At 49.3% G+C, this 12802-nt stretch overlaps 1 protein-coding gene across 3 annotated transcripts in view; it reads left to right on the forward strand.

Annotated features, from left to right (window-relative positions):
- Positions 1-12802, forward strand: part of ASTN1 (astrotactin 1) — a 41444-nt gene that overhangs the window by 9773 nt on the left and 18869 nt on the right. Inside the window, exons 2-8 of one of the 3 annotated variants that reach the window (XM_052666589.1) lie at positions 4789-4976; positions 7148-7541; positions 8055-8228; positions 8365-8472; positions 8583-8732; positions 9423-9590; positions 9656-9740. In XM_052666589.1, coding sequence (XP_052522549.1) covers positions 4789-4976; positions 7148-7541; positions 8055-8228; positions 8365-8472; positions 8583-8732; positions 9423-9590; positions 9656-9740 — 1267 coding nt within the window. The remainder of the gene's footprint in view (positions 1-4788; positions 4977-7147; positions 7542-8054; positions 8229-8364; positions 8473-8582; positions 8733-9422; positions 9591-9655; positions 9741-12802) is intronic. The other 2 variants (XM_052666590.1, XM_052666591.1) reach the window with 2 other exon arrangements.

Genomic DNA, 12802 nt, shown 5'->3' on the forward strand with positions numbered 1-12802 from the left:
GTTGGGATGGGATACCTACTACAAATGTGGTCCTTTCCAGGGCATAAATATCAATGTTGCATTTCTTAAATTGCTGGAATGTATTTTCCTGTTATGGTGTAAGGTGTGGAATTTTGTGTTTGTTTTTTTCTTTTTTTCTCCTCATGATCATAGAGCAGAGGTGCTTTCCTGAGTGTTAGTTCAAGACATGGGTTTGTTCTCATTGTGCATCTCCTACCTCATAGTTACGGTCAATGGGACCTTATTAATAAAACAGAAGTGAAAACCAAACACCAACAAGTATCCCAACTTGCTTATTGCAGCTTTCGGTCAAAATCGATGGATGTGGTGGTAAATAACCTTGGAGTGGATGTTCCACAGGTGTGGTTGAGCATGTCCTTGTGTCCGCAGAGAAGAGCGGAGAAATGAGATGTGTGATGTTGTAGGGTCAACAGCTGTGGAGCAAACCCAGGTGAATTGTTTTTTTTTTTTTTAATGATTAATCTGTGTCCTTTGCTCTGGAAACAGTGGTGTGACACAGTGTCACTCCAGGAGTGATGGAGGGCTTTGCTGTTAAAGAAAGGGACAAATTAGGGCTGTAGCATTTTTGGGATAAAAATCCCATTTCATGGTAAAACATGGGCACAGCTTTGAAAAGGTTCTTGATGACCTTCCCAAAAGCAAAGGCACCCAGCATTTCAAAGAGAAACCTGGTTAGCTGTCAGCCTTGCTACAGTAGCTTATGGCTTCATGTGTACTGTCCCCAGGTTAAGCAAAATGGTGGGGTGACATTGGACCCATCTGGGGAACACCTCCAGATATAGCTGGATGCTGCTTCCTTGAGCTTCCAGATTGTCCTGGCTCTATGGATCTGTTTGTAATCTTGCACCAAGTGCCATCTCCCGTGACGCAGGTACCTAACAGATAGGGTGAGACTTGTTTGCTGCTATGGAAAATCTGGGTTGTCTTAGAAAGGCAGGGTGACCTACAGAGCAAGCTAGTGTCCCTACCTGAGCCTGGAGAAGGGGAAAAAAATGCAAATAAAATATGAATAGTCAGTGGTGAATGTGATTTTTGTTTAAGCAGGCCAATAAAAAATGAGAGTATTATCCCAAGAAAGATGTGTCAATAAAATCTCAGGTAAAAAACTGCTTAAATATCAAGATATGCATTTTGACATCTGAATTGCAATGAATCACATCCTGAGGTTCCAGCACAACGGCTCATTGTGGGATGGGCTCCTGAGTTACTGCGTGCTTTAGAGGCCTTTGGACCAGGGCTTGTTTCAGCTAGGGTAGAGCTGTTTAAAGGACGTGCAAGGTTCAGGCACAGAGTAAATGCACAGGCTAATGGGGAACTTAAATAAAAACACAGTTGGGTTCCGATGGAAAATAAGCCAGGTTTAAATGTTAATGAGGAAGTATAAGTCCAAGTCAAAAGCTGCATTCTGCAGAGACTGGCATTATGGCAGAGTTCATTTGCCTAATCAGAGGCATTTATTAGTGCAAAATGCTTCCAAATGGAAACAAAAAATGTTTTACCTTTTTTCTTCCCCCGCTCAAAAGATTGCATTTGTTTTTAGGGAGCGCTCTTCTTTTTGTGAGTTTTCCTCTCCCTGCACATGTCAGGGTCTTGGTGATGCCTGTGTGTCAGTGTTGGGGCAACACTATTGACATTGCAAGTGCTTGAGACCATTGGTTCTGTGTGCACACGCAGTACTGGCCTGCTGCAAAGCAGTGCTCACAGCCCAAAGGCAGGGTTTGCTCCAGGCTGGGTGGCTGTCCCAAGAAAATTAAGTTGTTCAGGTGATCTATAATGCAGTGGATATAACTCCACTGCCTCCAGCACTCCAGAAACACCATCCAGACTTTCTGTTCTCCTCTCCTTGGCTTGCTCTTTTTGCTTACAGATGCTCTGAGAGGGGAGCACCACAGTGGCTACACTGAACACATCTGCTGGGGTCTTTGGGGCTGCTGATCCCGTGGATGGGAAAGACTCGGACCACTCTTGATACCAGGCAAACATGGCGCAGTATAATTAGTGGTGTCCTACAGTTATTAACCCCTGACCCAGGCAGGCTATTTTTTAACAGAGGTGCAAGAAGTTAATACTAGTGCTAATGGCTTCACATCCAGGCCTTAATGAAAGCCATGCAGGGACAAGGCCTATCATCAATATCTTTCAAACTTTGAACTTGAAATTATCCTCTCCCTGCTGCCATTTTTTTGGCTTTCTCTCTGCCTTCCCCACCTCCTCCAGAGTTTCCTGAACCATGTTTTTGGGCTGGTCAATGAGATTGACACCCACCAGTCCTAATGTAGAACTTGATCTCCATCAGCACCCCAATAAATGGCTGCAGCGATCCCCATAGGTCACAGCAGTGTGTCCTGTCAGGCAATGAGATGTCTGCTTCAGGAATAGGAAAAAAGTAAAAGTGAGAAGTACTGGACTGGGGGATGCGAGAGAAAGAGACAAGGAAGTGTGACCATGCTTGAGCCAAGCTCCAGGGAAGCATTATCAGGACAGGAAAATATTTGTAGATCTGTTTTTAAAGTAGAAATGGAATGGGATGGGGCAGGGGCAGTGCTGCTAAAACCATCAGGGAGAAGAGGAGGGGATCCAAGGACGAAGTTCTGCTACCCAGGTTGTGGAGGAGCATTGCCCCTTGTGGTGATGTAGAGATCGTGGTGTACTTGTTTGGAGTGATGGGGGCTGATTCCTGGGGTGTTTTCTCTGTTTCTAGCACCTCTGACCTGTATGTGATGCAGCTGCTGGATGGAGGGTGGTGGGTGGGAGAAGGATCGCACGTGTCAGCCCTGAAGCTCACGTGTTGTGCTCTTTTTAAAAAAATAATCCTTTTTTCATTGAAATACATTATTCTTTTTAGAAAGAAGCCTGTTTAAATAAATTTGAAATTATGACAACCTATTTTAAGGCCTAAATTTACTATAATCTATTAATCATTTAAATAACTTCCATCAAGGAGTCCTCCTCAAATATTAATGAGCTGAAGGGTGCTGATTTTTCAATGATATGTCAGATCAGGGGAAAACATCTTTTACTCCGGCTTTCTAAATGTCACAATGTCGTATACTTAGTATCTATTATTTCCAGTCTTCACAATGGGGGAAATGCTGGTATTTACATTTTTCAAAATGTCAGGACGTTGAGTTCCTGTTGTGCGTAAAAGCTCTTGCCTTAATTACTCTTAATTTCACATTAGCAAGCAGGTGTGGGGAGAATATTTTCTTCAATTTCAGCTAGTTCATTTGAAGTTGGGAAGCCGCAGGGAGTTGAGAAAGCGGGAAAGCTTGTTTTCCCCTTTCAGCCCATGAATAAAGACCAGGTGGGAGAGGAGGAGATCAGCTCTTTCAAGCTCCCGGGACCAGATTTTCAAAGGGGATCCTGTGCTGAAACATGCAGCTCAGTGGTTAGAGGGAATTTCAAAAGTGCTTCTGGCTGCAGGGATGTGTGCACTCCTCCTAGCTCTGCTTCTCAGTAGCCCAAGGAGAGCTCAGCATCTCTCTGCTTGGGACAGTGAGAGCACGCTGATTGCCATCAGAAATGCAGCCCGTGCTGAGCAGAAACTGCCTGCCAATTCACTCGTTAATGTTTCTTTTGATTAATCAAATCACTTTGGAAGGGCTGGACTTGGTTTTTGATGCATTTTCCCCCCCGTCTGGTAGCTAGCTCACTTAAGGCAGCCTAATGAAATTAATTAACAGTAAATTTAAAATGTTGTTTTTCGACGCGATAATTGAACTCCAGTTTTCATTTGAAGGTGGTTTGAGACGAACAAAATGAGGATGACAATTTGCTAAGTGAGCTCAGGCTGGTTCCCAACACCACCGAAACACACAGTATAAATGAGACCACACCGGACTGACCCGTATGGCAAGGGAGAAACTCTTCGTGCTTTTCGCGGTCGTGACAGCAAATGTAAATAATGTTTGCATTTTCAGAGGGAAAAAAATGAATAGCTGAAGTAGAAATAGCACACTGGAGCTGCAAGATCAGGGCTTCCTGTGTGCAGGCGGTTAAAGCTGTGCCCAACTCTGCCATGGTGATGTGCCAGTGTCACCCAACTGTGCTAAGCCTCATCTCTGAAATGGTTCTAAAGAATCTTGTAGATGTGGCACTGAGGGACATGGATAGTGGGCAGTGGGGGTGGCTTGGGGTTGGAACCAATGATCTTAGTGGTCTTTTTCATCCTTAATGATTTTATACCTATGCAATTTTGGACCAGTTGAGCACATGTGGTTAGGCATGCAGCCTCTGCTGCTTTGCTTGGGTTTCATCCAATGCCATCGCTACCCAGCTCAGCTCTGCCCATCTACCCTAGTGCCAAAGATCCTCTAGCTGAAGGCACTTAGAAAAGTCAGGGTCCTTGGGCAAAACATAGAAGTATCTGTGCAGGTACTGGGGCTGTGTCCTGTGTGGGGAGCTGCAATGTGTGGGCAAAAACATGAAAGCTCTGAGCGTATTTCAGTGGGAGCCAGCACTGCAGGTGTGATTGCAGCCACGTGCGCATCTCTCCAGCCATTATATTTTCCGTTTACAGTAATTAGCTGCACAGCCCCAGTGATCCCATTAGCGCTCCTGAGAAGTTGTTCCGTGTTCTCTGCTCCCTGCGGCTGGGACTGCATGCAGTGTGAAGCACATGGGCAAAAACTGGCTGAATTAGAGCCTCAGGGATGCTGGTGGCCATCTGTGGTGATACACCACCCCCTGGCTGCACCCTACATCCACTTTTTGGATGAGGTGGATACTCCCCTGGTAGCCCTCTTATGACCCCATTTGCTTTCACAGAGATTTCAGGCAACACAGATGACATCCCATTGGTGCGCTGGCGGCAGCAGTGGCTGGAGAATGGCACTCTGCTCTTCCACATCCACCACCAGGATGGGGCTCCCAACCTGCCTGGTTTCGAGCCCACTGAGGAACCCCAGACCGAGTCGGCCGAGGAGGAGCTGAGGATCCTGCACATCTCCGTCATGGTACGTGCATCCCTTCTCCTCCTGCTTTGGGACGGAGGCAGATAGGATGCTATACAGGATGCTTGAGCACTGGGCTGCATTACACTTGTCCCAGAACTCACATCTCCAAATGACTCATGCTCTCCACCACCTAAATGTACCCCAGTGCTTCTGCAGGAATCCTTCACCCTGGGCTTTGAAGGCTGCATCCAGCTTAATACGGGGTTAATTCACAGTGACTCCCTTGGCAGCCCTTTGCTCGGGTGCCTGCATCAGTGGTGTCACAGTGCCACCAGGCACTGTCACCGCTGCTTTGCTCAGTGCAGCTCCATGCGGGAGTCTCCCGTGCAGAACCGCAGGGAGAAGATTTAATGGCAGAGAAAGGAGGGCAGGGCAGAGATCTGGGCTGGGGGGGGGAAGAGGTGGTGGTTGTGTTTTTATTTTTCCTAATCTTGGATAAGTCTGAAGGACTGACCATTTTTGAGCCATTGGGAGATAATTAGCCAGAGACAATGTGTTGCCAGCTGCAAACAGGCTGTTTAATGGTGCCTACCCTAATGAGAAGGCCGTAGCTCTTCCAGATTGATGCCGGAGGCCAGGCTTCTACTCCATCATTTGCACTTGATTAGTCTTGAGGAAAAAAAAAAAAATCACTAGCAAAGCCAACCCCAAACCACTTTTGGTCTGTTTCCTCATTTTGGTTCCTTCCCCAAGAGAGAGCATTGCCTTGGGGAGATGCTGGCCCCACACTCAGTCCACTCTGCTGCTGTGGACTGGTTTTTTGATGACTGCTGAATACCCAGATCCAGGCAGGAGCATATGAAATGAGTCTTATTATTGAAGTGGTAAAAGGATGCCTGTGATTCTTGCACCAAAATATATAAGTACAGATTGCATCCTCCCTTTCCCTTGCTTTTCCATCACTCAGCTCCAGCAGCATCCTTTGTTTTGACAAACAGAGGTTGGCTTTTGTGCCTGGGGTCAAAGTCACATGTAGTTTTCAAGGCTGATTTTCTATCATTCCATTTGGTTGGTGAGTGTAGTGTAAGCAAGGGGCTTTATCCATCATGACAATGCTCTGCATGGGGAACGTGCGAGAAACCCTCCTAGCTCTGGGTCCCCATGTGTCCTTTGCCCAAGTCCCAGTTGGAAGGATGAAGGTTTTCCGGTGCTCCCGTGGAGAGGAGACAGGAGAGCACACCCAGGTGAGAATCCAATACTACTGTTCATCCACAGTGACAGACTTATCGTATTGGTTCCTGCCTGGAGAGATGTGTCTGCAAGGCTGCTGGTCTCCTCCACTGCTGGCATCTCCTCTGTCTTTCTCTTTTTGCTTTTAAAGAAATTTTGGGAGGTGGGCAGTGAGGATACACTGCAGCTCCATTATCCTGGGAATGGAAGAGGACGAAGCCGTAATGGCCATTAGGGCTCCTTTCCCAGCTCCATCTCCCGCTCCTCGTTCAATAATTTCCTTAATGTTTGGTCCTAATGGAGCAGATTATGACTACTATTTTATTTTATCAAGAACACCTATTTCATGAAAAGGAAGAGGGGGACCGGAGGCACGGCCGGACAGGCAGCTCTCAGCTGGCTCCATGTGCTCTTTTTTTCACTATTATTTTTGTTGTTGTTATTATTCCTGGCAGACCAGACCAAGGAGCCAGCTGGAGCTTTCATCTCGCCGCCTCCGTCCGTGCTGCGGTGGTGACGTCTTGGGTGACCTTGGGTATGATGGGAGGTGGTGGGGCTGGGTGTACTCAGGGCTGCTGCGGGGACCGAGTTCTTCCATTCTGTGTCCCCCAAATCTTGCTTCAGTTGCTGTCCCAAGCCTTCATCTCACTTAATCCGCACTGAAATTTCCACAGGATGCCCTGAGAAAATCTACCGAGATTGAGAGTGACATCATTGAAAGTGGCTGGAAATGGGTCAGAAAAAGTTGCCTGCAGGAGTGTTTGCCTATAATAAACCCGCTTGCTGCTTTCAAAGACGTTGCAGGAGAGCACAAACAAACCACGCTCTGCTTTAAATGCTGCTTTTTTATGGCTCAGTGGCGACTTCAAAGCCAGCCCTGCTCGAGGCGAGCTTCACCCTGCAGTGCCAGGAGCTCTTGTCGGTGTGGTCAGGCTGCTCCCAGCCCGCTTCCTGGGGCTGTTCTGCAGTCCCTGCTGAGCCCTGCTGCTTTGTGCCCACAGGGAGGGATGATCGCGCTGCTGCTCTCCATCCTCTGCTTGGTGATGATCCTCTACACCCGGCGGCGGTGGTGCAAGCGGCGCCGTGTGCCACAACCTCAGAAAAGTGCCAGTGCCGAAGCTGCCAATGAGATCCACTACATCCCCTCGGTGCTGATTGGGGGGCACGGGCGGGAGAGCCTGCGCAATGCCCGTGTGCAGGGCCACAACTCCAGCGGCACCCTCAGCATCCGCGAGACCCCGATCCTGGATGGCTACGAGTACGACATCACCGACTTGCGGCACCACCTCCAGCGGGAATGTATGAATGGCGGTGAGGACTTTGCCAGCCAGGTCACCCGCACCCTCGACTCGCTGCAGGGCTGCAATGAGAAGTCAAGCATGGACCTCACGCCAGGTCGGGCAGCAATGGGGCTGAGCTAGGTCCATAGAATCATTAGTAGTCTCATCCAACCTTAAGGTCCTCTAGTCCAACCATCAACCCATCACCACCATGCCCACGAATCCTTGTCCCTCAAACCATGTCCATCTTCTCTTCTCTCCATCATTTCATATATATATATATTTTGCCTTGCCTATATATATATATATTTTGTCACGTTTTTCTGAACACGTGAGATGTTAGTGGCTCTCCAGAAGCCCATCTGTTGACAGTGCAGTGTGCTTCCTAAAACTCTCTGGGGCCTTCTTTGCAGACCTGGCTATGCAGGAGTGCCTTGAATGTTAAATCTCCACGTTTAACCAGGCTTGGTGGATGTGCTGGTCCCCTTAGGGCTTTGAGGAGCTGCACTGGGAGCAGGCTGGTCCATCAACCCCTGTCACCTTGTATGGATGCTGGGGATTGATCCAAGGAAATCTTTTTCTCACCTCCCTTTTGTTTTTCTTTTCTTTTGGTCTTTCTCCCTGAAAGATGTTGCCTTCAATTCTTCCCGCCCAGGGAGTGATAATGCAAAGCTGTCTCTGATGAACAAATACAAGGACAACATCATTGCCACCAGCCCCGTGGACTCCAACCACCAGCAGGCCACCCTGCTGTCCCACACCTCCAGCAGCCAACGCAAGCGCATCAACAACAAGGCGCGAGGTGACCAATGATGGGATGGGACGGGACAGGATGTGCTGCTCTGTGCCTACCCACCCTGCAGCCCTTTGTGGCAGTGTGGGGATGGGATGTGTTTGGGTGCTGCCACGGCTGTGACCATGCTTGGTGTCACCCACAGCTGGCTCAGCCTTTCTGAACCCCGAAGGGGACTCGGGGACAGAGGCAGACACTGATCCCCAGCTGACCTTCTACACAGACCCCTCTCGGAGCCGGAGGCGCAGCCGAGGTGAATGCAGGAGGTTGGGCAGTGAGCTTCCCCCACCTCTGCCCTGTTTTCTACTGTCTTTGTCTCTTATGTTGGGTTTGGGGTTGGAATGCACTTTTTGTGTTTTGTAGTGGGGTCCCCCCGCAGCCCTGTGAACAAGACCACTCTAACCCTCATCAGTGTGACAAGCTGTATCATCAGCCTGGTGTGTTCCTCCCATATGAGCTGCCCCCTTGTTGTCAAGATCACCCTCCATGTCCCTGAGCACCTCATTGCTGATGGTGAGTGACCACAGTCCAACAGTTGCCAACCTATGTCAGCCATGGATGGGAGCTGTGATGGAGGAGAGGGGAGTTGATGGAGGGAACAGGTGTGGAGCGGGTACAGGATTGAGGGGAAAACTGGGATGAAGGATACAAGTGTGGGCAAGGTTTGGTGGGAATGGGCATGGCATGGTGGGACAAGCACAGGCTGGAGTTGGGTGTCATAGGATAGAGGAGATGGACGTGGGATGCAGGAGGTGGATATGGGATGGGTGAGATGGATGGCACCAGCACAACAAAAGAATGAGTAGTGGCCATTGTGGGTTTGGCTGGCTTGGACACTGGGTGGAGGGGGCTGACATGGTTTAGAGAATACAGGCTGGGGTGGATGTGGGTTTGTAGGACAGAGGGGTTCATTGTGGGGCAGAGGGGGCCTGGGATTCTTGGAATGGAGGGGGCCATTGCAGGATGGAGGGCACTGTACTGGAATGGAGGAGACTATTGTGGATTAACAGGACACTGTTGTGGGATGGAGGGAACAATCACAGGGCAGAGGGAACCATCATAGGGTGAAGGGGCACCATGATGGTGTGGAGGTGACTATCATGGGATGGAGGGAACTCTCACAGGATGGAGGGTGCTGTGATGGGATGGAGAGCGCTGTTGTGAGCTGGAGGGGACAGCTGCTGATTGCCCCCCGGGCGGCAGGGAGCCGCTTTATCTTGCTGGAGGGCAGCCAGCTGGACGCCAGCGACTGGCTGAACCCGGCGCAGGTCGTCCTCTTCTCCCAGCAAAACTCCAGCGGCCCCTGGGCCCTGGACCTCTGTGCCCGCCGCCTCCTTGACCCCTGCGAGCATCAATGTGACCCTGAGACTGGTAAGCGGGGGATGGTGGGGGTCCTGCAGGGCCCCCTGTCCCTGATGTGCACCTTCTTTCTGTAGGTGAGTGTCTCTGCTATGAGGGCTACATGAAAGACCCTGTCCATAAGCATCTCTGCATCCGGAATGAGTGGGGGACCAACCAGGGGTGAGTGTGCCCGCAGCACTGCACCCAGTTTGGGCTGCAGCAGCAAGGCAGGGCTGTGGGAAATCTCCTTTGGTGAAAGAGTTAAGAGCAGCTCAGTGAGTCCTGAGATCAGAGGGGTGTGGGCTCTTTACCCACCCCGCAGGAGAGGAGGGTTGTGCTGTTCAGAATAAGGAGAGCTGAGGTATAATGGTGTTGATGAAGTCATTAGGTTTCAGAGTAAACAACCCCCCAGAGAGCATTGAAGCTGGTCCTCTTCCCTTTCTGGGTACTCCTTCTGCATCCTGCACCAGGAGATGCCTGTTCAATATTTTTATGCTCCTGAAAGCATGAAAGGAAAAGCTTCTGATCCACCCTAGACATCAAAAATCTGCATACGTGCATGCACCAGCACCTCCAGCCTCTTCCTCTTCCCCTTCACTCACAGTGCCCAACACCCTCTCTGAAGTCATTAGTGCATTAGGAAGAGAAAGTCATCAAAGGCTGGCCTCAGAATTCCTGCTGTGCTTCTGCCTCCCTCTGAGCAGGGTCCTGCTGCTCAGCCCCAGCCCCTCTCCCCTTCTTTCATTTTAAAGCCATTTAGCAATTAATCCCTGTACTGGCCATGGAGATGAGGTGGCTGTCCTTCTGTGTGAGCAGAGCCGGGCTGGGGACAGCTTGATCCTGATGGGATGCATAGATGGGGGATGTGGAGCAGCATGGTTGGGTCCCCAGTCTCATCCCCAGAGAACAAGTGTCCTGTGGTGATGTCTGCAGCTACCCATGTCTTCCCCTGCTTCTTCCCATGAGCAGCACTGAGTGATGAGGACAGGGGCATATAGGGAGGAGGTTGATTGTCCATGCTGGGTGTCTCAGGGTGGGTTGGAAGGAGCCAACAGCCACTCACAGCGTGCCAGACCCATACCTTGCTCACAGAGTGAAGGGGCAAGTGACTTTGTCCATCAAAGATGTTTGTAAACGCATGTAATTACATATGTGTAGGTGTGTTTGCTTCCTTCTGCTCTGCTTTTTGCTGCTGCTGGGTGTGGGACTGCAGCCTCACTGCTTCCATGCACCTTACTCTTCTCTAGCTTCTTCCTGGATGAACTGCTCCATCTAAAGGGAGAGGGGAGAAAAGGCTGAGTTTTGGGGGAAAAAAAAGTGCAGATGGTAGCAAGCAGGAGAGAAGCCAAGGACAAGGAAGACAAATGCATTCCTGCCCTTTAAGAAGTTGTTTGCTCTGCTTAATTCAAAGGGATCTTTAGCACCATCTCAGGTAGCCTCTGGAGATCCCTTCCCACCTCAGCCATTCTGTGGTTCTTCTGAGATACCAAAGTTGTACTGTGACAAATCATACACAGCATCTCACACCTTCTTTTCTCTCTGGGGCATGGAAAACAAGCAGATCTTTGTCTTTCTTCCTCAGCCCTTGACCGTACTGGAGATATCCATGGTTCTCCTGCTCCTCCCTGTGCTCCCCAGAGGGCTTCAGTGCTGTGGGTTTCCTTCACTGTCCTTCAAGAGCTTCTCTCTCAAGCCATGTGAAACAGGGATCATTTTGTGCCTCTACCTTGTGCCCATCAGATTTTAGTTTTGGAAAACAGTAGCAGCAGAAACCAACAGTAACTCCATCATCCCTGCCTGCAGCTTTCACTGTTGATAGGATTTCTGGAAAGTGTGGCCATGTGAAGCATTTTGGTTTAAGCTGGGTGTGTAACGAGTATCTTTCTGGAGATGCTGGAAATCAGCTTCTCCATCCTGCATCCCAAGGGGACCAATGGCATCTGAGTCACTTCTGGCAGGTGTTTCTTTAATACATTCCTAACCCCTCCAATATTGTGACCCAATCCAGGCACTGAGTCTGGCCCCTTAGGATCCTATTGCTTCTGAATGGGATGACCAGAAAAGCAGGGAGCTTTGGAAGTTTTTTGGTGACAGCAGTGAGGCTATGTGTGCTGCATGTATTTTGGATACCATGTTGAGATCCCCACCTTCCCAGTGCATCTCTTACCGAACGCATCTGGTCCCTAAATCAGCACTAGTTTTTCAAAAATGAGATCTTTTTGATCATGTGCAGCAGATAAATTTGATCGCCTGCATTGTGTGCTGCTCTTCAGCTGTTTTAAACAAATCTGCTTTGCACTGTTTGTTTGATAGCAGTCTGCTTTTCTGCTCTGCTATGCATTTTTAATTAGCTGCTTTTTTGGCTTTTCCTCTAACGTTTCTCAGGTAGGAGAAGTGGTTTCCAGCAATCCGGCCAACTTTGTTTGAACCAAATTCCCTTGACTGTGGCATGGTATGACTACCCAAAATCAGATTGCTAATTGTGCCTTCAGCTAGCAAGCTGTTTCCTGCCCACATTCATACTTCTTGAGCCTGTGGATTCATTATGTGATGTCCCATGGCTGTCCCATCACCATGTGTTCTTCTTACCCAAGGCAGCACAATGAGATCTTAGATCCTCTGCATTTAAGGGGGTCAACGTGCCTTTCCATTTTCTGCTATTGTTGCTCTTCACTATTGCATAGGGAAATCTGGGGCATCGGGGGGGTTGGAGTCACCATCCCTGGAGGTTTTTCAGAAGAGGATAATTGTGGCACTGAGTGACATGGTCTGAGTGGTCACAGGCATGGGCTGATGGTTGGACTAGATGATCTTAGTGGTCTTTGCCATCTTAATGATTTGATGGTTCTATGACTCTGTGAGTTTCATCACTGAGACCTGTCAGCCTGGTAGGCACTGCATCAAGGTGGGCTCAGACAACTACGTGAGGGCAGATACATCCCTTTCCCACCTTTCTGCTAGGGCTTGAGACCCTCTGAGGTAGTGCCATTTTCTGGGGGATATCTCTCCCCCTGTGAGCTGTGCACCCAGTCACGTCCATCCCCACATATCCAGTGGAGCAGCTGGGGACACAGGGAAGTGACAAGAACAGCACTTTTTCTGCTTAAACTCTTTTTGCTCTTTTTTTCATCATCTTTTTTTTTTTTTTTCCCCCACTTTTTCTGCCTATCTTTTTTTCTCCTCTGTCTTTTTCCATCCCCTGCTGTGTGCCTCAGCTCTGCGAGCCTGAAGGATGGCCAGAT

Source organism: Tympanuchus pallidicinctus, unplaced genomic scaffold (genome assembly GCF_026119805.1).
Source record: "Tympanuchus pallidicinctus isolate F22 unplaced genomic scaffold, pur_lepc_1.0 scaffold7, whole genome shotgun sequence".
Lineage (NCBI taxonomy): Eukaryota > Metazoa > Chordata > Aves > Galliformes > Phasianidae > Tympanuchus > Tympanuchus pallidicinctus.